Source organism: Mauremys mutica, chromosome 15 (genome assembly GCF_020497125.1).
Source record: "Mauremys mutica isolate MM-2020 ecotype Southern chromosome 15, ASM2049712v1, whole genome shotgun sequence".
NCBI classification, from domain to species: Eukaryota; Metazoa; Chordata; order Testudines; family Geoemydidae; genus Mauremys; species Mauremys mutica.
Genome location: NC_059086.1, coordinates 1,022,510 through 1,044,044, shown reverse-complemented (window position 1 = coordinate 1,044,044; position 21,535 = coordinate 1,022,510). Strand labels below are relative to the sequence as shown.

The following is a 21,535-nucleotide window of genomic DNA, read 5'->3' as shown; positions in this document are numbered from 1 at the left end:
CCTCCCGCAGGCTGCCGCCGAACCCGCGGGACCGGGGGCCTCCCGCAGGCTGCCGCCAAATCCGCGGGACCGGGGGCCTCCCGCAGGCTCCCGCCGAATCCGCAGGACCGGGGGCCTCCCGCAGGCTGCCGCCGAACCCGCGGGACCGGGGGCCTCCCACAGGCTGCCGCCGAATCCACGGGACCGGGGGCCTCCCGCAGGCTGCCGCCAAATCCGCGGGACCGGGGGCCTCCCGCAGGCTGCCGCCGAACCCGCGGGACCGGGGGCCTCCCGCAGGCTGCCGCCGAATCCGCGGGACCGGGGGCCTCCCGCAGGCTGCCGCCGAACCCGCGGGACCGGGGGCCTCCCGCAGGCTGCCGCCGAACCCGCGGGACCGGGGGCCTCCCGCAGGCTGCCGCCGAATCCGCGGGACCGGGGGCCTCCCGCAGGCAAGCTGCCGAATCCGCGGGACCGGGGGCCTCCCGCAGGCTGCCGCCGAATCAACGGGACCGGGGGCCTCCCGCAGGCTGCCGCCGACTCCACGGGCCCGGGGGCCTCCCGCAGGCTGCCGCCGAACCCGCGGGACCGGGGGCCTCCCGCAGGCGTGCCGCCGAATCCGCGGGACCGGGGGCCTCCCGCAGGTGCCGCCGAATCCGCGGGACCGGGGGCCTCCCGCAGGTGCCGCCGAAGGCAGCCTGCCTGCCGTGCTTGGGGCGGCAAAGTGCCTAGAGCTGCCCCTGACCAGTGGTCCCCTGACCAGTGGTGCCCAGACCTTGGCTCCTGTATCCGGCTGAGACATCCGAGGGCAGACGCCCTCTGCAGAGAACGTGCAGGCCCAGGTGGGCTGTGAGGGGGGCTGGGAGCCAGGACTCCTGGGTTCTCCAGGTCTGTAGCCAACAGGCCAGGCCAGGGACCGAGTGCACAAGGCACCGTGGGAGAGATTCCTGGCAAAGCCATGGGCACCTGGCTCCCAACAAGGTCTGGGGGTGGGCAGACAATTTTCAGAACAGACACGGGCTGTACTGGGGAGGGGAGTGGGGGCTAGTGGTTAGATCGGGGGGCTGGAGCCAGGACCCCGGCAGGGCAGGTCTTTCCCCCAGCAGCAATCAGCGGCAAAGAGACGGGCCCTGTGTCTCTCCTGCTCCCCTGCCCCAGGTTACCAGCCCTGCGACCCCCAGATCATCCGCAACCGCGTGACCCACGTGCAGACGTGCCTGGAGGAGCTGTGCCAGCGGGCGGCCCAGCGGCGCACGGAGCTGGAGGCCTCCCGCCAGCTGTGGGCCTTCTTCCAGGAGCTGGAGGAGGTGGAGGCCTGGGTGCGGGAGAAGGAGCAGATCCTGGCCTCCAAGCCCTGTGGCCGGGACCTGAGCAGCGTGCTGCAGCTGAGCGGGCAGCACAAGCTGATGCTGGGGGAGCTGGGCGGGCGCCGGGCCCTGCTGCACCAGGCCGGGAAGAAGGGGGAGCAGCTGCTGGCCACCCAGCGCCCCGGCGCGGCCCAGCTGCAGGAGAAGCTGCGGGAGGTGCGGCAGCGCTGGAAGAAGCTGGAGGAGGTGACGGGGACGCACCAGCAGAAGCTGCAGGAGGCTCTGAGCTTCTACCAGTTCAGCGCGGAGACGGACGACCTGCTGGCCTGGCTGCAGGACACCTACCGCCTGGCCTCCAGCGACGACTTCGGGCACGACGAGTACTCCAGCCAGGCGCTGCTCCGCAAGCACGCGGCCGTGGCGCAGGAGCTGGAGCGGCACCGGGCGCCCGTGCTGGCCCTGCGCGCCCAGCTGGCCCGGCTGGCCCCCCAGCACCACCAGGTGCTGGACGTGCAGATCCGCATTGTGGAGGTGGAGCAGCTCTACGGGGAGGTGGCCGAGGTGGCCGTGCTGCGGCACCAGTGGCTGCAGGACGCCCTGGCCGTGTACCGCATGTTCGGCGAGGTCCGCGCCTGCGAGGGCTGGCTGGACGAGAAGGAGCAGTGGCTCTCCGGGATGCATGTGCCGCAGGAGCTGGAGGACGTGGAAGTGGTGCAACACAGGTCTGGCGCCCGCATTCTATTCCCTGCTGGGACCCAGAGCCGGGGGGCTGGGAGCCAGGACGCCTGGGTTCCATTCCCAGCTCTGGGGGGAAGAGCTGGGAGCCGGACGCCTGGGTTCCATTCCCAGCTCTGGGGAGAAGGGTGGGGAGCCAGGATGCCTGGGTTCCATTCCCAGCTCTGGGGGGAAGGGCTGGGAGCCAGGACGCCTGGGTTCCATTCCCAGCTCTGGGGAGAAGGGTGGGGAGCCAGGACGCCTGGGTTCCATTCCCAGCTCTGGGGGGAAGGGCTGGGAGCCAGGACGCCTGGGTTCCATTCCCAGCTCTGGGGAGAAGGGTGGGGAGCCAGGATGCCTGGGTTCTAGCCCCGCTCTGGGGGGAGGGGGGAAGGGCGGGGAGCCAGGACGCCTGGGTTCTATCCCAGCTCTGGGGAGTGGGGGGAAGGGCGGGGAGCCAGGACGCCTGGGTTCTATCTCAGCTCTGGGGGGTGGGGGGAAGGGCGGGGAGCCAGGACGCCTGGGTTCTATCCCAGCTCTGGGGGTGGGGGGAAGGACGGGGAGCCAGGACGCCTGGGTTCTATCCCAGCTCTGGGGGTGGGGGGAAGGGTGGGGAGCCAGGACGCCTGGGTTCTGAATGCCCCGTACGATTCTGTTCTGTGCACGAGCCCCTGTGCGCCTTGGGCAGGTTTGAGAGCCTGGACCAGGAGATGAACAGCGTCATGGGGCGCGTCCTGGACGTGAACGAGACCGTGCAGCAGCTGGTGGAGGGGGGCCACCCCAGCGCGTCCGAGGTGCAGTCCTGTCGGGACCACCTGAACGGCAGGTACCTCCCCGTGGGGCTGGGGCTGGGGCTGGGGCTGGCGGAGGCTGCGGAAGGGGGCCCTCGGGATCAGAGGCGGGGCTGGGGCTGGCGGAGGCTGCGGAAGGGGGCCCTCGGGATCAGAGGGGGGCTGGGGCTGGGGCTGCGGAGGGGGGCCCTCGGGATCAGAGGGGGGCTGGGGCTGGGGCTGGCGGAGGCTGCGGAAGGGGGCCCTCGGGATCAGAGGGGGGCTGGGGCTGGGGCTGGCGGAGGCTGCGGAAGGGGGCCCTCGGGATCAGAGGCGGGGCTGGGGCTGGCGGAGGCTGCGGAAGGGGGGCCCTCGGGATCAGAGGGGGGCTGGGGCTGGGGCTGGGGCTGCGGAAGGGGGCCCTCGGGATCAGAGGCGGGGCTGGGGCTGGCGGAGGCTGCGGAAGGGGGGCCCTCGGGATCAGAGGGGGGCTGGGGCTGGGGCTGGCGGAGGCTGCGGAAGGGGGCCCTCGGGATCAGAGGGGGGCTGGGTTCGATTCCCGGCTCTCCGGGTCCCTGCGTGTGTCAGGGCCGCGTCGGTAACACACGGATAATGGCCCCGTCTGTGCCTGGAGATCGATGGGCTCGTGGCTCGTCCGCTCTGTTCGCTGGGTAACCCACCGCCCAGTTCCCTGGCCCAGAGATCCAGGGCTCGGTGGGCGGGAACCAGGGCAGGCCTAGGGCCCGTGTGCAGCACGCAGACGTGGGCACCCGTCCGCAGGGGAGCTCCACATCCCCCGCCAAGCCCAGGCAGCTGAGCAGGGGGCTGGCCGTCTGCCGGGGCCAGTGCTGCTTTGCGGGCGGATTGAATGCCTCCAGCCGCCCTCCCCGGCGGCCTCCGGCCGGTGCGGCTCCTGCTCCATGGGACTCACCGGGGCCGTGTGGCTGGGTCCCCCCAGAAGTGGGGCCTGCTTTGGGGTTCACGCCAGCAGCGCTAGGTGGCAGAGCAGCTGCGAGCGCGGGGTCTGCAGACGGCACAATTCTGCTTTGGAACGTGCCCAGCTGCTGCTGCTCCGTCTCACTGCAACCCCTGCCCACCCCTGGCTCCGGGTCGGGGGCGCTGAGAACCTGCCAGCATCTCGTGCTGCACCCGGGCACCTCGACCTCGTGTGTCCGGGACTCTCCAGAGCCGCCGCGGCCGCCCCTCCGGAACAAGCTGCCGTTCCAGAGCCGGAGCCTGTGACATGCAAGGCCCAGCCCCTCGGCTGGCAGGAAGGGATCCCCGATGCTCCCCCCACGCAGTCACCTGCCGGGGTGTCCACGCCCAAGCCATACCCCCATGCCAGGGGCCCTGCCAGCATGCGGCTGCCGTCGGCGCCTGCGGGGCAGATCCCCAGCGGCGGTCGCTCGGGGTCCCTCCGTTGCAGGCACTGCGGCGGGTGGAGATGCCCAATGGGATTAAAGGAAGCTGGTGCAGAGGGCAGCAGGGTGGGACCCGAGCGTGCCACGGAATCATAGAGCCACAGAATCTCAGGGCTGGAAGGGACCTCGGGAGGTTCTAGTCCAGCCCCTGCTCAAAGCGAAACCATCCCAGCCTGGGCTGTGTCACGCCGGGCCTTAAACACCTCTAAGGAAGGAGATTCCACCCCCTCCCTAGGGAACCCATCCCAGTGCTGCACCCCCTCCTAGGGAACCCATCCCAGTGCTGCACCCCCTCCCTAGGGAACCCATCCCAGTGCTGCACCCCCTCCTAGGGAACCCATCCCAGTGCTGCACCCCCTCCTAGGGAACCCATCCCAGTGCTGCACCCCCTCCCTAGGGAACCCATCCCAGTGCTGCACCCCCTCCTAGGGAACCCATCCCAGTGCTGCACCCCCTCCCTAGGGAACCCATCCCAGTGCTGCACCCCCTCCTAGGGAACCAGTGCTTCCTAATATCCAGCCTAGACCTGCCCCACTGCAACGTGAGACCGTTGCTCCTCGGTGGCTTTGGGGTCCTCAGGGGGCTGATTGGCAGAGGTTGCCGGGCGCTGAGAATGGGGCCCTGGGCACCCGGAATCCCTGGCACGTTGGCCTGCGGCCCCTCGTGCTGGCGCCGGACGCGGAGGCTGCAGAAGTTGAGGTCACTGGGCCGTTTTTCGGAGGCACGTGGAACGGTGCCCATGGCCCCGGCTCCGCTCTGGGCCTCAACGCCGGAGCCTCTTTGGCTGGGCTAATGGCCCCGCTCGGGTACCGCAGAGGTGACTCGTAAACCTCGCCCCGGGGACAGCCCTAGAAGGAGACAGAGCCATGGAACACCCCCCCACCTCCCCACACCCGCACCCCCTGCCCCCCTCACACACACCCCCACGCACCTGCCCCCCAACACCCCCCCACACCCCCGCCCCCCCCACACCCACACACCTGCCCCCCCAACACCCACACCCCCCCACGCACCTGCCCCCCAACACCCACACACACCCACGCACCACCCACACACACCCACGCACCTGCCCCCCCAACACCCACACCCACACATCCTTGCCCCCTCGCACCCACACCCCCGCCCCCTCGCACACACCTCCGCCCCACACCCCCACACACCTGCCCCCCCAACACCCACACACACCCCCCCCCCACACCCACACACCCCTCCCCCCCACACCCACGCACACCCCCACACACCCGCCCCCCCAACCCCCACACACCCCCACGCACCCCCATGCACCCCCACACACCTGCCCCCCCAACACCTACACACGCCCCCGCCCCCCCACACCCCCACACCCCTCCCCCCCACACCTGCCCCCCAACACACACACGCACCACCCACACCCCCCCGCCCCCCCGCCCCCCTACACCCACCCCCCCGCCCCCTCACACACACACCCCTTCCCCCACCCCCACACCCCCCCACACACACCTGCCCCCCCAACACCCACACACCCCCACGCACCACCCACACACCCCCACGCACCTGCCCCCCAACACCCACACACACCCACGCACCTGCCCCCCAACACCCACACACACCCACGCACCCCCCAACACCCCCCCGTCCCACCCCCCTACACACCTGCCCCCCAACGCCCTCCCCGCGCCACCCCCACACACCTGCCCCCCAACACCCACACACACCCGCCCCCCCCCCCCCCCCACACCCCCCACACCTGCCCCCCAACACCGCCCCACACCCACGCACCCCCCCACACCCCCCCCCCCACTGCCCCCCCAACACCCACACCCCCCCCACACCCAGCCACCCACACCTGCCCCCCCACCCCCGTCCAGGAAACCTGGCTCAAGCCTCGTAGCAGAGCTGGGCAAACATTCCTGGTTCCCAAACCGGGTTTAAAAAACAAACCAACCAACCCGTTGTTTTCTCCAGAATTGTCTGTTTCAATGAAAAATGGTCTTGGCCGATCACCAGAGCAGTGGAATTTTGCCCGTTTTTATCAGCATCTGTTACCTGCCTCCGTCCTGGTCACTGTTCCTGGGCATTTGACAATGACCTGCACGTACCAGCTTCCTGCCTGCGACCTGCCGGAGCTGCACCCGGCAACCTGCCCATCGGCCTGGGGGAGGCCGGCGGTGCTGTCACCCTGGCACAGCACGACACAGGCCAGGGCTGCACCGCACACTCCAGCGGTGTGGCACCCTCACTCGCCCCCCGAGCCAGGGCCTTCCGCCGACCCGAGCCCCGGGCTGGCAGCACCGTGCGGCTTGACGGGCTTCTCCCACGACGCAGCTCCTCGCTGGGGGAGGCGGGTTAGCGCTGCTCTCCCCTCAGCCCAGCTCCTCTGAGAGCCCTCGCCCCCTTCCCCTGCCGGCTGCGCCTTCTCCGAGGGGCTTTGGTCACCCTGCCGGCCCCCAGCAAGCAAAGCCCGTGGGTCAGGCTGGAAAAAGTCAGCGACTGGCCTGCGGCTCAGGGGATGTGGTGTTTTTAGGTGAATTCCTGGTGGGTTTCGTTTGCCGCCTGCTGTCTTTAGCCTGGCCCAGGTTTTCCCCCCACGGCCGGCAGGGCCGGCTCCAGAGCCCAGCGGGGCAAGCACCCGCCTGGGGCGGCCCTTTCCCGGGGGGGCGTCAGGCTGGGCCGGCGGACCTGCCGCAGTCATGCCTGCGGGAGGGGACGCTCGGCCGGCGGCTCCAGTGGACCTCCCGCAGGCATGACTGCGGGCGGTTCGCTGGTCCCGCGGCTCGGCTGGACCTCCCGCAGGCACGCCTGCGGCAGCTCAACCGGAACCGCCGGACCAGCGAACCGCCCGCAGCTGCGGGAGGTCCAGCCGAGCCGCGCGACCAGCGGACCCTCCACAGTCATGCCCGCGGGAGGCCCACCGGAGCCCCGGGACGACCGGACCTGCCGCAGGCATGACTGCGGACGGTTCGCTGGTCCCGTGGCTCGGCTGGACCTCCCGCAGGCATGACTGCGGCAGCTCAAGCGGAGCCGCCGGACCAGCGAACCGTCCGCAGCTGCGGGAGGTCCAGCCGAGCCGCGCGACCAGCGGACCCTCTGCAGTCATGCCCGCGGAGGTCCGCTGCTCCCGCGGCTCGGGGGCGCCTCCCGGGCATGACTGCTTGGGGCGGCCAAATTTGTAGAGCCGCCCCTGGCGGCCGGGGTAGAACCGGCCTGGGCTCTGGGGGGTTTGTTTGGAAGCCGAGCGTCCCTGGCTTTCGGGGAAGCCCGAGCCGCTCATGGGCTTCTCTCTGTGTCTGGCGAGCCCAGGTGGAACCGGGTGGTGGAGCTGGTGGAGCAGAGGAAGGAGCATCTCAGCTCCGTCCTGAGGATCCAGAACTACCTGCTGGAGTGCACCGAGATCAAGGCGCAGCTCCGGGAGAAGCGCCGCGCTCTGGAGTCCAGCCAGTACAGCAGCGGCGACCTGGGGAACGTGCTGGCCTTGCAGCACAAACTCTCCGCCATGGAGGCTGTCCTGGTGGTGCTGGAGCCCAAGCTCCTCGAGCTGCAGCAGGAGGGGGAGGCCTTGGCCACCGCCCACCCGGCCCAGGCGCTGACCGTCCTGCTGCACTTCGAGGAGATCAGCGAGGAGTGGGAGGCCTTGAAGAACGCCCTGCAGGGCTGCGAGGACTCGCTCTCCGTGGCCAGCCGGCTGCAGCAGTTCATCCAGGACCTGGACAACTTCCTGACCTGGCTGGTGAAGACCCAGGCGGCCGTGGCCTCGGAAGAGCTTCCCAGCAACCTGCCGGGGGCAGAGCGGCTGCTGAGCCAGCACGCGGCCCTCAAGGAGGAAATCGACCGCTACGAGGAGGACTACACCAAGATCCAGGCGGCCAGCGACCTGCTGGCCCTGGAGGAGGCCGACGTCCCCTGCCTCTCGCTCCAGCAGTGGCTGCAGAAGCTGGACGTGGGCTGGAACAAGCTGCTGCAGATGTGGGAGAGCCGGCGGGAGGCGCTGGTGCAGGCGCACATCTTCCACCTGTTCCTGAGGGACGTGCAGCAGGCTGAGGCGTGTCTCTACAGCCAGGTAACGGGGCGGGGCCGCGCCGGGGCACTGCGGGATTAGGGGTAATTCCTTGCTAGTGCCAAGTGTGAACAACTACCTACATCTGGGAACGATTAACGGTATTTGTGAAGTATCAGCGGCTTGTTATTAACTGAGATGATTGGCCAATTACTGCTAATCCTGCAAGGTTATTAATATTTGGTAATTATTTGCCATTGGCTAAGAATTAATTTGCAGTTATTGCCGTTAGCTAAGTTCTTTACTGAGTATTTGCTAATTATTCACTGATATCTGATTGGCTAGTTATTACTACGTCAGTTGCTCATCTGTTGCCTTTGCTAACTGTTAGTATCTGTTAAGAATTAATGCTAATTACTAATGCTTGGTAATTGGCTATTTCTCAATATTCATTGTTAATTTATTGCTCTTTGCTAACTGTTTGGTATCTAAGGCTTCATTGCTAATAATGACGTGGTATTTGGTAATTAGTGCATTTTGCCCTGTATTAACTGCTAATAATTTTTGCCATTTGATGATTATTAATCAGTATATGCTAGATGTTGCTCACTATTCCGTAGCATTTGGTAATTAGCAATAACTTCATTAGCAAATTATCAAACACCAATGAGTAATTACTACTTAACAAACCCCTTAGCTAGCAAATGGCCTTACCTAGAGAACGGGACGTGCCGAAGTGCTCGTTAGTCCTATAGCTGAGTTGCTGATTCGTTGCTGTTCGCTCACGGTACGCTGGTGTTTGGCAGCTGGTGCGGACGATTCGCTCCCCGGGTTCCCAGACGGGCTAAAGCCCAATTCCTCGCGCCGGCGCCGGTGAGCGGCCGGAAGCCGCATTAGCTGGGTGCGAGTGGATGATTTGTCGGCCGGTTGTTGAGCTGGGACGTGGTGGGGAGCCCTGTTCCCACCCCCCCCTTCCCTGCCGCAGGACCTTGCGCCCAGCCCGGCGTAGCCAGGACAGCAGGAAATGGAGCCCGGGCACTGGGGGAGGAATGGCGAATCCAGCGGCTCGGCGCTGTGAGAGCAGCGACGGGCAGCCCAGGATGTGGGGAGTCAGGGCCGGGAGCAGGAAAACACGGGCGAGGTTGGTTTGCATTACGGGAGCAGCTAGAGGCGAGAGCCGAGCTCAGGGCCCGTCGCGCCGGGCGCTGCACAGACAGAGTGAGAGACGTGCATTGTCCTAAAGAGCTTCCAGGCTAAACAGGCCAGGAGTGGGAGGGGAAACTGAGGCCTGGAGATGGCAAGGACTTGCCCAGGGTCAGCCAGCAGGTCAGTGGCGGAGCTGAGCGCAGAACCCAGGTCTCCTGACTCCCCTGAAACAGGTTGTGACGGAGCGATTCTGGCGGGACCCAACTGAGAGTGCCAAATCAGGACCAATTGCTCAAACAGGGCAGTCACAGCCCTAGGCTGGGGTTTTTCCACCTCTAAGGCAAACCAAACCAGCCAGACAAAAAGGACTTTGGTCTCACCCCACTGGCTAACCACAAGTCACGCAAGCAATTTCCTTAGACACTCCAGTCTCCCAGTATCCCCACCAGTGCACTCGTCCTGGGGATGAATGGTTATGAAAACCAACACCCCAATAAAAGGAAAAGGTTCCCTCGATCCCAAAGGACCAAGCCCCAGACCCAGGTCAATATACACATCAGATCTTACCCACAAATCACGCTGTTGCCAATCCTTTAGAATCTAAAATCTAAAGGTTTATTTACAAAGGGAAAAAGGTAGAGATGAGAGGTAGAATTGGTTAAATGGAATCAATTACATGCAGTAATGGCAAAGTTCTTAGTTCAGGCTTGCAGCAGTGATGGAGTAAACTGCAGGTTCAAATTAAGTCTCTGGAATACATCCCCCGCTGGGATGGGTCATTCAGTCCCTTGTGTAGAGCTTCAGTTTGTAGCAAAGTCCCTCCAGAGGTCAGAAGCAGGATTGAAGACAAGATGGAGATGATGCATCAGCCTTATATAGACTTTTCCAGGTGTAAGAATCCCTTTGTCCTCACGGTGGAAACTTACAGCAAAAATATGGAGTCTGGAGTCACATGGGCCAGTCCCTGCATACTTTGCTGAGTCACAAGGCGTGTCTGCCTTCTCTCCATGGGTCAATTGTGTAGCTGATGGCCCTTTAATGGGCCATCAAGCCAGCTATGCCGGGCTAACATCAGCTTTGTCTGGGACACTTCCCAGAGGCAGAGCATAATACAAAATATAGACAGTATAGAGCCAATACTTATACTTAAACTACAAAATGATACACAGACATACAGGTCACAAGGCGTGTCTGCCTTCTCTCCATGGGTCAATTGTGTAGCTGATGGCCCTTTAATGGGCCATCAAGCCAGCTATGCCGGGCTAACATCAGCTTTGTCTGGGACACTTCCCAGAGGCAGAGCATAATACAAAATATAGACAGTATAGAGCCAATACTTATACTTAAACTACAAAATGATACACAGACATACAGACAGCATAATCATAACCAGCAACCCAGAACCTGGTCTTAGACACCTTATATGACCCCCTTTACTTAGGATTTGGTGCCACCACAAGACCTTGGTTGCAACCCATGTTCTATATGGTCCCAATTTATATCAATAACGTCACACCCCCAACGCAAACTTGATGCAGGAAGGGATGACAAAACATCGCTGACTGCATCCCAAGAGCCCCCTTTCCTTGGGTCTGTCTCACTACAGCTAGTGTTGGGCTAGAGGCCGTACCAGTGTATAACCGAAATGGTTTATCAAAGTCATGTTCAATAACATGAATGAATCTCTTTACAAACTCAAGGTATAACTTGATTAGCTTTTGCAGCATGGTTCCTGTATGTTTCATGTGATCCTGCCCAGAGCTAAAGAAAATAGCTACTTTATCCATACCAGCTCTGGCCAATGTTTTGAACCCAATTAATATTAAACCAATGTAGATATTGATGTTGTTCATAGTACAGGAATCTTGGCATTTAGCCATGAAAGCAATATGGTAGTGTGCCTCAGTTTCCCCTTTCATACAGCCCATCCGGTCTGGAATGTATTTTCCCCTGTGAAAAGTTCCAACACTGTTTACAGGCATTAACTGTGACACATCAGTATAGCAAGGCCCTTTAACATAAAGTGTGTTTTCATGTATTCCTTTTAACATGTTCAAGGGATTTTCCAAAAGATTAGGCACATCGTACATTGTTACAGTTCTTGGCAATAGCAACACATTAGTTACAAAAATTAGCATTAGCAATAACAACAAATTCATTGCAAGTGTCCATTTACAATTATGTTTGTCATGCCCCACCCTTGGCTCAATACCATTGGAGTTTGGGCATTTTAGGGTTAACCTGTGGCTTCCTTTTGCAAAAATCAGTTCTCTCTTTCCTCCTTGTCCTGCAGGATTAAACCCTGATTTCTCTTGCTTAACAGAATTCACTGGCTGATGGGGTGGGCCCTTTGTGCTAACAGCTATTAGCAAGTCTTTCTTCTCCCTGCCAGCCAAGTAATTTGCATCAACACAGACACTAGCTTTTAACTTCTTAGCTGCTATGGATTCCAAGGCTGGACTTTGTCTTACAGAGATACCACACAAATCCAAAGAGTCTGAGGGTGAGAGCTGGCTTGCTCCCCCCTGCCTCCTTAAGCATTCAGCCATAAAACTGTTCTGCTTTGAAACACCAGTAACTGAATCTGTCCTCAGATCCTGAAGCACAGACTGCTCACTTACAGATTCAGCATGGAGACATTCCTGTCCCAACACCATTGTCTCCCCAACAAGCTGGCCACACATAGCCAGGTGGTTATAGGGCTGCTCAACTTCCTTAACAGCTTCTACTCCACCTGAGACCTTTTCAAAGCTGCCCACACTGGATCTCTCAAAAGGAAAGTCAGTGAATCCATTCACAACCGAAAATTTCTGGCTGTTAGGAACTGAAACTTTCTTGATTAAATCACTTTTACACCCTTCAGTTGCAGTAAACTGCTTGCACAGGCTACCATGAGGATTCCTTTCCCTAGGAGCTTCTCTAAGCAGCAATTCACCCCTCTCAGAAATTCTGCCCTTCCCCTCTCCACCTAGGGCTTGCTCTACAGGAACACTTCCCTGAGCAACCACAGATGCTTTCTGGGTCTCACTTACATTTAGAATCACTTCAGGCCCAACAGGCGGATTTCTACACAATCCCCTTTTAGGCAAACCTACAGACTTTCTAGACAACAGGTCAAAAGCAGTCTCCTTCCCTTGGCCATGAACAAGTTTAGGAATCTTTTCCTTCTTGCTACAAGTTGTCAAACTGTTAGTAGGTAACACACTTAAATCACCTTCATGCTCTCCTTGTGCCCCGGCTAGGGTATTACCCTGATCAGACAGAGTTGCTGCACCCTTTTCCAACCACACATTAGCAACTGGCAAACTACAAGCACCAGAACTGTCTGGTCTTTGGGACCTTGCTATGACACTAACTGGATGCAACCTAGTCACAGTGCCATTCTCCCCAGCAGACACAAACTCAGGACCATTCCCTTCCTGGGCTTTAGCTGTATTTACAACCAACTCCGAGACAACTGAATCACCCTCAACCATCACAGGCTGAAAGGCACCTTCTGTCTGCTCCACAGACACAGAAGAGCCGGAGACACATTCTCCTTCACCAGACACACAGCTTGGGATTTCACTTCCCTTGTCCCAGCACACAGGGCTGTTCACAGACAACTGCTTGGAGACTGGGGTAGCTTCCTTCATAGGCAAGTCAATACCCCTGACAGACACAGGCACATTCCCTTCACTGTCACATTTTTCCACACAGGAAACAGGTAAGGGATATGGACACTCATCTTCCACTATCCCTCCCTTCCCAAACTGCTGATTAGACAAAGCCATCAGCTCACAAGGCTGCCTAGGCTTCTCCAAACTTTCCCTACCAGGCACATTGCCTCTCCCAACAGATAAGCTGCTGCTCTTTTCACTACACTGAGCTACTTTTAGCAAATCACAGTTACCCATTTCAGGTTTACTTCTACAAGCTGCACTAGCCACCAATTCATTACCCATTACAAATTTACCCTCTCCTTCCTCAGTTAGGGCTTTAACCTGACCATTTACTTTAATCTGCTCCTGAGAAACCTTTTCCTCACCAATGAGATCTTTCTGCTCTTGATCTAACTTCAGATTCACTTCTGAGACATCAGACAGACATTCAGAAACTTCATTCCCAGACACACTGCTTTTTTGCACAGACAAACCTTTGGAGCAACCCTCCTCAGGCAAATCATTGCTCACAATAGACACAGGTTTAAGATTATTCCTCTCCTGTGACCGGCTACCTGGATTGAACAAAGCTTTAACATTTTCCCCAATTAAAAGATCTTTAGGCAATAACTTCCTGACGCCAGCTATCACTTCATGCTGAGCCCCATTCCACTCAAGGTGGATTCTGGCTAAAGGCACACGGACAGTAAACTCACAGAGGATCACAACATTCACACTCTGATTTGGTAAATAATCTTCCTCTTTGACCAGATTTGCTTTAACAAGAGTGATGTTAGAAGCCATAATTTGCCCTAAACAGCTTTTACCATTGACTTTTACACACAATACGAATTTTCCATTCCCACTCCCATACATAGCACTGGCACAATTTATGGGGCCACCCTCTACTGAACCCACAGTAACAGCATTGACATAAAAGGTGGCATTGTTGGGGTACATTTGGTTACCCCCAGACAACTGCTCAGAGTTATACAACATACCAACATTGTTACAAACTGGACTTTCAAGAGGATACAGTCTCTGCTGTTCTTCCCTTGCTTTTTTGACTTGGAGTTGGAGTCTAGCTGTCTCCTGTTGCATCTGTCGAGTTTTCTCCTCAGCAGCCAGCAGCTCCAGACGCCTCTTACGAGCTTTTTCTTCTCTCTTAGCAACTTCTTTCTTTCTCTCAGCAGCCTCTTTCTCCATTCGAATTTCTGCCAGTTCTTGCTCATAATCAAACTGCAGGCTGTCTCTCAAGGTTTGCAGTTTCCTTGCTTTTCCTGATGCTTTCTGTCTCATGGTCACTGATCTTTAACCAACCAAACTCTCAACCCCAAAGTTAAAATTTGGGTAGCGTGGGGTTCTGACCCAAAGCTTAATTGACCTGGTTCTGTGGATCCTGCCGACTACGCCACTGTGACGGAGCGATTCTGGCGGGACCCAACTGAGAGTGCCAAATCAGGACCAATTGCTCAAACAGGGCAGTCACAGCCCTAGGCTGGGGTTTTTCCACCTCTAAGGCAAACCAAACCAGCCAGACAAAAAGGACTTTGGTCTCACCCCACTGGCTAACCACAAGTCACACAAGCAATTTCCTTAGACACTCCAGTCTCCCAGTATCACCACCAGTGCACTCGTCCTGGGGATGAATGGTTATGAAAACCAACACCCCAATAAAAGAAAAAGGTTCCCTCGATCCCAAAGGACCAAGCCCCAGACCCAGGTCAATATACACATCAGATCTTACCCACAAATCACGCTGTTGCCAATCCTTTAGAATCTAAAATCTAAAGGTTTATTTACAAAGGGAAAAAGGTAGAGATGAGAGGTAGAATTGGTTAAATGGAATCAATTACATACAGTGATGGCAAAGTTCTTAGTTCAGGCTTGCAGCAGTGATGGAGTAAACTGCAGGTTCAGATTAAGTCTCTGGAATACATCCCCCACTGGGATGGGTCATTCAGTCCCTTGTGTAGAGCTTCAGTTTGTAGCAAAGTCCCTCCAGAGGTCAGAAGCAGGATTGAAAGACAAGATGGAGATGATGCATCAGCCTTATATAGACTTTTCCAGGTGTAAGAATCCCTTTGTCCTCACGGTGGAAACTTACAGCAAAAATATGGAGTCTGGAGTCACATGGGCCAGTCCCTGCATACTTTGCTGAGTCACAAGGCGTGTCTGCCTTCTCTCCATGGGTCAATTGTGTAGCTGATGGCCCTTTAATGGGCCATCAAGCCAGCTATGCCGGGCTAACATCAGCTTTGTCTGGGACACTTCCCAGAGGCAGAGCATAATACAAAATATAGACAGTATAGAGCCAATACTTATACTTAAACTACAAAATGATACACAGACATACAGACAGCATAATCATAACCAGCAACCCAGAACCTGGTCTTAGACACCTTATATGACCCCCTTTACTTAGGATTTGGTGCCACCACAGGACCTTGGTTGCAACCCATGTTCTATATGGTCCCAATTTATATCAATAACGTCACACAGGTGCACAACTCTGAGCCCGTGAGCAAGTCCGGGGGCTGCACTCCCGGCCGTCAGCCGGCTCCTGCCTCCCAGGAGCGGGCGGAAGAGAAGGCCCCGGCTGGAGCCAGTCAGGAGGAGTCGGTTACTGGGGAGCTCTGCTCCAGGGTGTCTCTCTGGCCCTCGGCAGGGCCGGCTCCAGCAGAGCTGGCTGCAGACGCGGCCAGAGGAATCCCTGCGGCGAGGGAGAGGCTCTTCCGGGGCGGCGCCTCAGCCGGGATCTAGGCTCGGGGATTCGCGCTGGTCTCTGGCACGAGGGGCTTGACCCAAAGCCCACAGGCTTGGAGCCAGGCCCGAGCCCGGGGGAGCGGCTCTGCTGGCAACGGGAGAACTGGCATTTGGCGCAGCCTGCGTCCAGCTGACGCCAACGCAGAGAGACGGGGGCCAGGCGCCCCCGAGCGCAGCTGCCTGGGAGTGCAGCCGCTGTGTGCGTGGCCCGAGACGCAGCAGAGAAGGAAAGAGGGGGAGCGATCCCTGGCTTGGGGAGTGGGTGGGGACTAGTGGTTAGAACAGGGGGCTGGGAGCCAGGACTCCTGGGTTCTCTCCTGGCTCGGGGAGGGGAGGGGAGGGGAGGGGGGACTAGTGGTTAGAACAGGGAGCTGGGAGTCAGGACTCCTGGGTTCTCTCCTGGCTCTGGGAGGGGAGTGGGGTCTAGTGGTTAGAGCAGGGGGCTGGGAGCCAGGACTCCTGGGTTCTCTCCTGGCTCTGGGAGGGGAGTGGGGTCTAGTGGTTAGAGCAGGGGGCTGGGAGCCAGGACTCCTGGGTTCTCTTCCCAGCTTTATCCCATGAGCTGCTGTGTGACCCCAGGCACGTGGCTTCCCCCTCCGTGCCTCAGTTTCCCCCAGCACAGGGGGCTGGTGGGGGGAGTGCGAGGTCTGCAGACTGCCCGAGGCTGAGGGTTAACCCCGGCCCTCCCGCTCCCGCCCAGGCGTCCACCCTGGCCCACGCGGAGCTGCCCACCACGGTGGAGGCGGCGACGAAGGCCATCAAGAAGCACAAGGATTTCATAACCACCATGGAGCTGAGCGTGCCGAAGACGACGCTGGCTCTGCGGGCCGGGGAGAGCCTGGTGCGCCAGGGCAGCCCCTACAGCGAGCGCGCCCAGGAGGAGATGGCAGCGCTCAGAGACAAGTAGGCCTGTGCAGCGCCTGGCGCGGTCCCCTTCCCAGCCCGAGCCACCGGGCCGGCCCCTGCAGCCAGGCTCCAGCTTCCCCGGCCGGGGGCTGCTTCTGCGGGCCACCCCCCCGCCGCTCAGCCCCCACGTTCAATCCCCCACTGCACCACAGGCTCCCTCAAGCCCCTCGGGCCCAGCTCCCTGGGGGTTCGGGGCCAGAGCCCCTCGAAATCGGTGGGCTCGGGTCTCTCTGGGTTTCGGGCAATGGGCAGAGCAGCACCGCCTGGGCGCAGGGAGGAGCCGTCCCTGAGGGGCTGGGAGGTGCCCAGAGGCTGCGGTGATGGGCATGGAGACGCAGGGACCCGAGCCGGCACCTTTCGTTTCTGCAGGAGCCACCGGAACTTCCAGCTGGCCCAGGAGTGGATGCAGCAGCTGAACGATCACTTGGATCTGCAGCGTTTCTTGCAGAACTGTCACGAGGTACGGACCGCCCCAGGCCCGGCCCCGTGCGGTGGGGGACGTGACGTCCTGCAGTCGGCAGGCCCCCCGCACACCTGCTGGCTCCCCGCCTGCTGCTGGCGTTTCCGGGGGGCTTTGCCACGGGCCGGGCTGTGCCCCTGGGTGGGGCGAGCAGGGCACTGACCTCCGCAGGGCAGAGACACAGGGACCCGTCGGGCCGGCCAGGCGGAGCGGCGTTCTGCACCAATTCCTCGCCGAGCTCCCTGGCTCCAGAGGGGCCCGGCACTGGGGGCCCAGCTTGGGATGCCTGAATGGGGCCTGGTTTTCGGAGGTGGGGGATGCATGGGGGGAGTTTGACTCCCGGTCTCCAAACCTCTCCTCCCGAGCTCCCTGGTCCGGCCAGGGGGCCTGAGACGAGGCGAACGCTCCGGGTGCGGAACCGGGGCGGAGGCTGGGAATCCCCGTTGGGAAATAGAGTTCAGCCAAGTCTCCCCCCCCCCGCCCCCGCCCCTAGCTGTGCCCACAAGCACCGGCCTCCGGGGCATCGGCTGAATACACGGCAGCTCAGCGCTCGTGGGGACCGGAGGGATGGCCAATGCTCCCCGGCACCGCCGGGCCACGCGGGCTGCAGCTGGGGGACGCGCCCGGTTCTGCGGGGAGGGTGCCAAGGGGCAGGACACAGAGCTAGCGAGGGGCTGCCCGTGGCACCCAGGGGGCCGGACGTGGGGAGAGAGGACGGCGGACGCTGTCAGGCAGAAGGGGAGCCCCATGCGTCCCAGAGCCGAATTCAGCCCCAGCCGCTGATTATTTCAGTAGCTAAATGTATCCAGGCTCCGGCCTCATTTGCGTGGCAAGCCCTGCCCCCACCCAGCGCCTGCCTCTAATTAGGGCAGCTGGCGCGTGTTTCCAGGCAGCGCGGGCGCTATGGTGATGAATTGTGCTGGGGGGAGAGGGACAGGCCCAGCCAATGGGGCTCCGCAATCTGCCCCCTTTCTCCGAGCTGGCGCCGATGCTCGCGGGCAGTTCGGGGCCTGAGCCAGCCCTGGGCACAGCTGGGCATTGACGAGGGGCCGTGGTGCCCCCGACTTTCCTGCCGGGGCCCTTAGCTCAGGGCTGCCCACAGAGCACGTGAGTGCGGGTTGGGAGTGAGGGGCACCGGCAGAGCTGGGGGGCAGGGCTGGGCTAGCAGGGGCTGCGGGTTGGGAGTGAGGGGCACCAGCAGGGCTGGGCTAGCAGGGGCTGCGGGTCGGGAGTGAGGGGCACCGGCAGACCTGGGGGGATGGAATAACAATGGGGCTGTGGAGTCACTGGGCCAGGTACCCAGCTGGTGTAAACCAGCGTAGCTGCTTTGATGTAAATAGCATTGGGCCAGTTTACTCCAGCTGTGAATTTGGCCCCAGGGCAGGGACTCGGGATTTGCCCTGGGGTTTTGGGGGCCAGCCCCTCCGTGGGTGTCAGCCAGCCAGGCGCCTGTGGTCCCAGCAGAGCAATGCTGATTTACACCAGCTGGGGGTTGGGCCCCGTGCCCCAGCGCCAGGCGCCCCGGCCACCCCTTCCTGCAGCCAGCCCTGCCCGCCGGGGACGGGTCCCTCCCGCCTCCTGCCCGGTCCTGAGAGCAGCCAGCAGGTGAGGCCAGGTTTAGCGGCACCGTGTGTGCCAGGATTCGGCCCGGCCGTGCCCGCACTGCTGGCGCTGGGACAGGCCAGTGGTTGAAATACGGGAGGGGGCAGCAGGCGGGATTCTCCAGCCCTGCCCGACTGGAAATGCCCAGAACGCTGCTCTGGGCCGCCGGCGAGAGGATCCCAACTGTCCCGGGGTCCCCGGGCGCTGCTCTGGAGCTGCTCCCACCAAGCCAGGCAGGACTCTGGGAGCCTCCTCTCCCTCGGAGCAGCCTGTCTGCAGGGCAAGAAGCTCCCACGGCTTCACCTCCTGGGTCTCTCCTTGGAGCATTCAGCCTCCTCTGCCCCTCCGTGCGCTTCCCCCAGCGAGTCGCCCAGGCGGGGTCCTGGGGGGGCCACAGGGTCCTGCCCCCCCACTGCGCAGTCAGACGTGACTCTCAGCCAGCCGGGGACACAGAGGTTTATTCGATGACAGGAACAGGGTCTAACACAGAGCTTGTAGGTACCGCGAACAGGACCCCTCAGCCGGGTCCATTCTGGGGGGCAGTGAGCCAGACCCCCACATCTGCCCTCACTCCTCGTCCCCAGCCAGCTCCAGACTGACCCCCCACCAGCCCCTCCTCTCTGGGCTGTGTCTCTTTCCCGGGCCAGGAGCTCACCTGATCCCTTTGTCTCCAACACCTTTAGCATCCCCTTGCAGGGGGGAAGGGCCCCGGCCATTAGTTGCCAGGATACAGAGTGTCGGCCATTTATGCGCCCTGGAGACTTAAGAAATGCACAGGGGAAACTGAGGCACCCACACGGTATTCAGAGGAAACATTAAGAACAGCCCCACTTCATCACAGAGTGGGTCAGTGGTTAGAGGGACAGCTCAGTGGTTTGAGCATTGGCTTGCTAAACCCAGCGCTGGGAGTTCAATCCTTGAGGGGGCCACTTAAGGATCTGGGGCAAAAATTGGTCCTGCTAGTGAAGGCAGGGGGCTGGACTCAATGACCTTTCAAGGTCCCTTCCAGCTCTAGGAGATTGGTATAGCTCCACTTGTTATTTATTATAGCAGGGGGCTGGGAGCCAGGACACCTGGGTTCTCTCCCTGGCTCTGCCCCAGCTGCCCTGTGTGGCTGGATCGGGGTTGGTGGCAGGAGGGGGCTGGGGTGTTTGGAATACCTGGGGGAGCCATTGCCAGGGCCCAGAGACGGTCACGGGCTGTCCCGCTCCAGGGGTCAATGCTGGGTCGCACCTGGGGGCCTGACCCCCCACCACAGCCCCTCAGGGCACCAAAGGGAGGTGAATCCAGATCCTGGGGTGTCCAGAATTGTCCCCAAAGCTTCCTGTCTGCCTGCCTGTCCCTCCGTCCGTCCCCACACCTACCCCTCTGCCCGTCTGTCCCTCCGCCCGTCCCCACACCTACCCCTCTGCCCGTCTGTCCCTCCGCCCGTCCCCACACCTACCCCTCTGCCCGTCTGTCCCTCCGCCCGTCCCCACACCTACCCCTCTGCCCGCCTGTCCCTCCGTCCGTCCCCACAGCTACCCCTCTGCCCGTCTGTCCCTCCGCCCGTCCCCACACACCTACCCCTCTGCCCGTCTGTCCCTCCGCCCGTCCCCACACCTACCCCTCTGCCCGTCTGTCCCTCCGCCCGTCCCCACACCTACCCCTCTGCCCGTCTGTCCCTCCGCCCGTCCCCACACCTACCCCTCTGCCCGTCTGTCCCTCCGCCCGTCCCCACACCTACCCCTCGGCCCGTCTGTCCCTCGGCCCGTCCCCACACCTACCCCTCTGCCTGTCTGTCCCTCCGCCCGTCCCCACACCTACCCCTCTGCCTGCCTGTCCCTCCGTCCGTCCCCACACCTACCCCTCTCCCCGTCTGTCCCTCCGCCCGTCCCCACACCTACCCCTCTGGCGGTCTGTCCCTCCGTCCGTCCCCACACCTACCCCTCTGCCTGTCTGTCCCTCCGCCCGTCCCCACACCTACCCCTCTGCCCGTCTGTCCCGCTGCCCGTCCCCACACCTACCCCTCTGCCTGTCTGTGCATCTGCCCGTCCCCACACCTACCCCTCTGCCTGTCTGTCCCTCCGCCCGTCCCCACACCTACCCCTCTGCCTGTCTGTCCCTCCGCCCGTCCCCCCGCCTACCCCTCTGCCTGTCTGTCCCTCTGCCCATCCCCAAAGCTTCCCCTCTGCCTGTCTGTCCCTCAGTCCATCCCCACACCTACCCCTCTGCCTGTCTGTCCCTCCGCCCGTCCCCACACCTACCCCTCTGCCTGTCTGTCCCTCCGCCCGTCCCCACACCTACCCCTCTGCCTGTCTGTCCCTCTGCCCATCCCCACACCTACCCCTCTGCCTGTCTGTCCCTCGGTCCGTCCCCACACCTACCCCTCTGCCTGCCTGTCCCTCCGCCCGTCCCCACACCTACCCCTCTGCCTGTCTGTCCCTCTGCCCATCCCCACACCTACCCCTCTGCCTGCCTGTCCCTCCGTCCGTCCCCACACCTACCCCTCTGCCTGTCTGTCCCTCCGCCCGTCCCCACTCCTACCCCTCTGCCTGTCTGTCCCTCCGTCCGTCCCCACACCTACCCCTCTGCCTGTCTGTCCCTCCGCCCGTCCCCACACCTACCCCTCTGCCTGTCTGTCCCTCCGCCCGTCCCCCCGCCTACCCCTCTGCCTGTCTGTCCCTCCGCCCGTCCCCACGCCTACCCCTCTGCCCGTCTGTCCCTCCGTCCATCCCCACGCCTACCCCTCCGCCCGTCTGTCCCTCCGTCCGTCCCCGCGCCTACCCCTCCGCCCGTCTGTCCCTCCGCCCGTCCCCGCGCCTACCCCTCCGCCGGTCTGTCCCTCCGCCCGTCCCCGCGCCTACCCCTCCG

The 21,535-nt window shown here is 61.6% G+C and overlaps 1 protein-coding gene across 5 annotated transcripts in view; it reads left to right on the top strand.

Annotated features, from left to right (window-relative positions):
* SPTBN4 (spectrin beta, non-erythrocytic 4) overlaps nucleotides 1-21,535 on the top strand; it is an 89,563-nt gene that overhangs the window by 34,003 nt on the left and 34,025 nt on the right. For 4 of the 5 annotated variants that reach the window (XM_044988277.1, XM_044988276.1, XM_044988281.1 and 1 more), the window contains 5 exons: nucleotides 1,135-2,005; nucleotides 2,686-2,823; nucleotides 7,468-8,224; nucleotides 16,415-16,617; nucleotides 16,990-17,080. In XM_044988277.1, the coding sequence (XP_044844212.1) occupies nucleotides 1,135-2,005; nucleotides 2,686-2,823; nucleotides 7,468-8,224; nucleotides 16,415-16,617; nucleotides 16,990-17,080 (2,060 nt within the window). The remainder of the gene's footprint in view (nucleotides 1-1,134; nucleotides 2,006-2,685; nucleotides 2,824-7,467; nucleotides 8,225-16,414; nucleotides 16,618-16,989; nucleotides 17,081-21,535) is intronic. The other variant, XM_044988278.1, reaches the window with a different exon arrangement.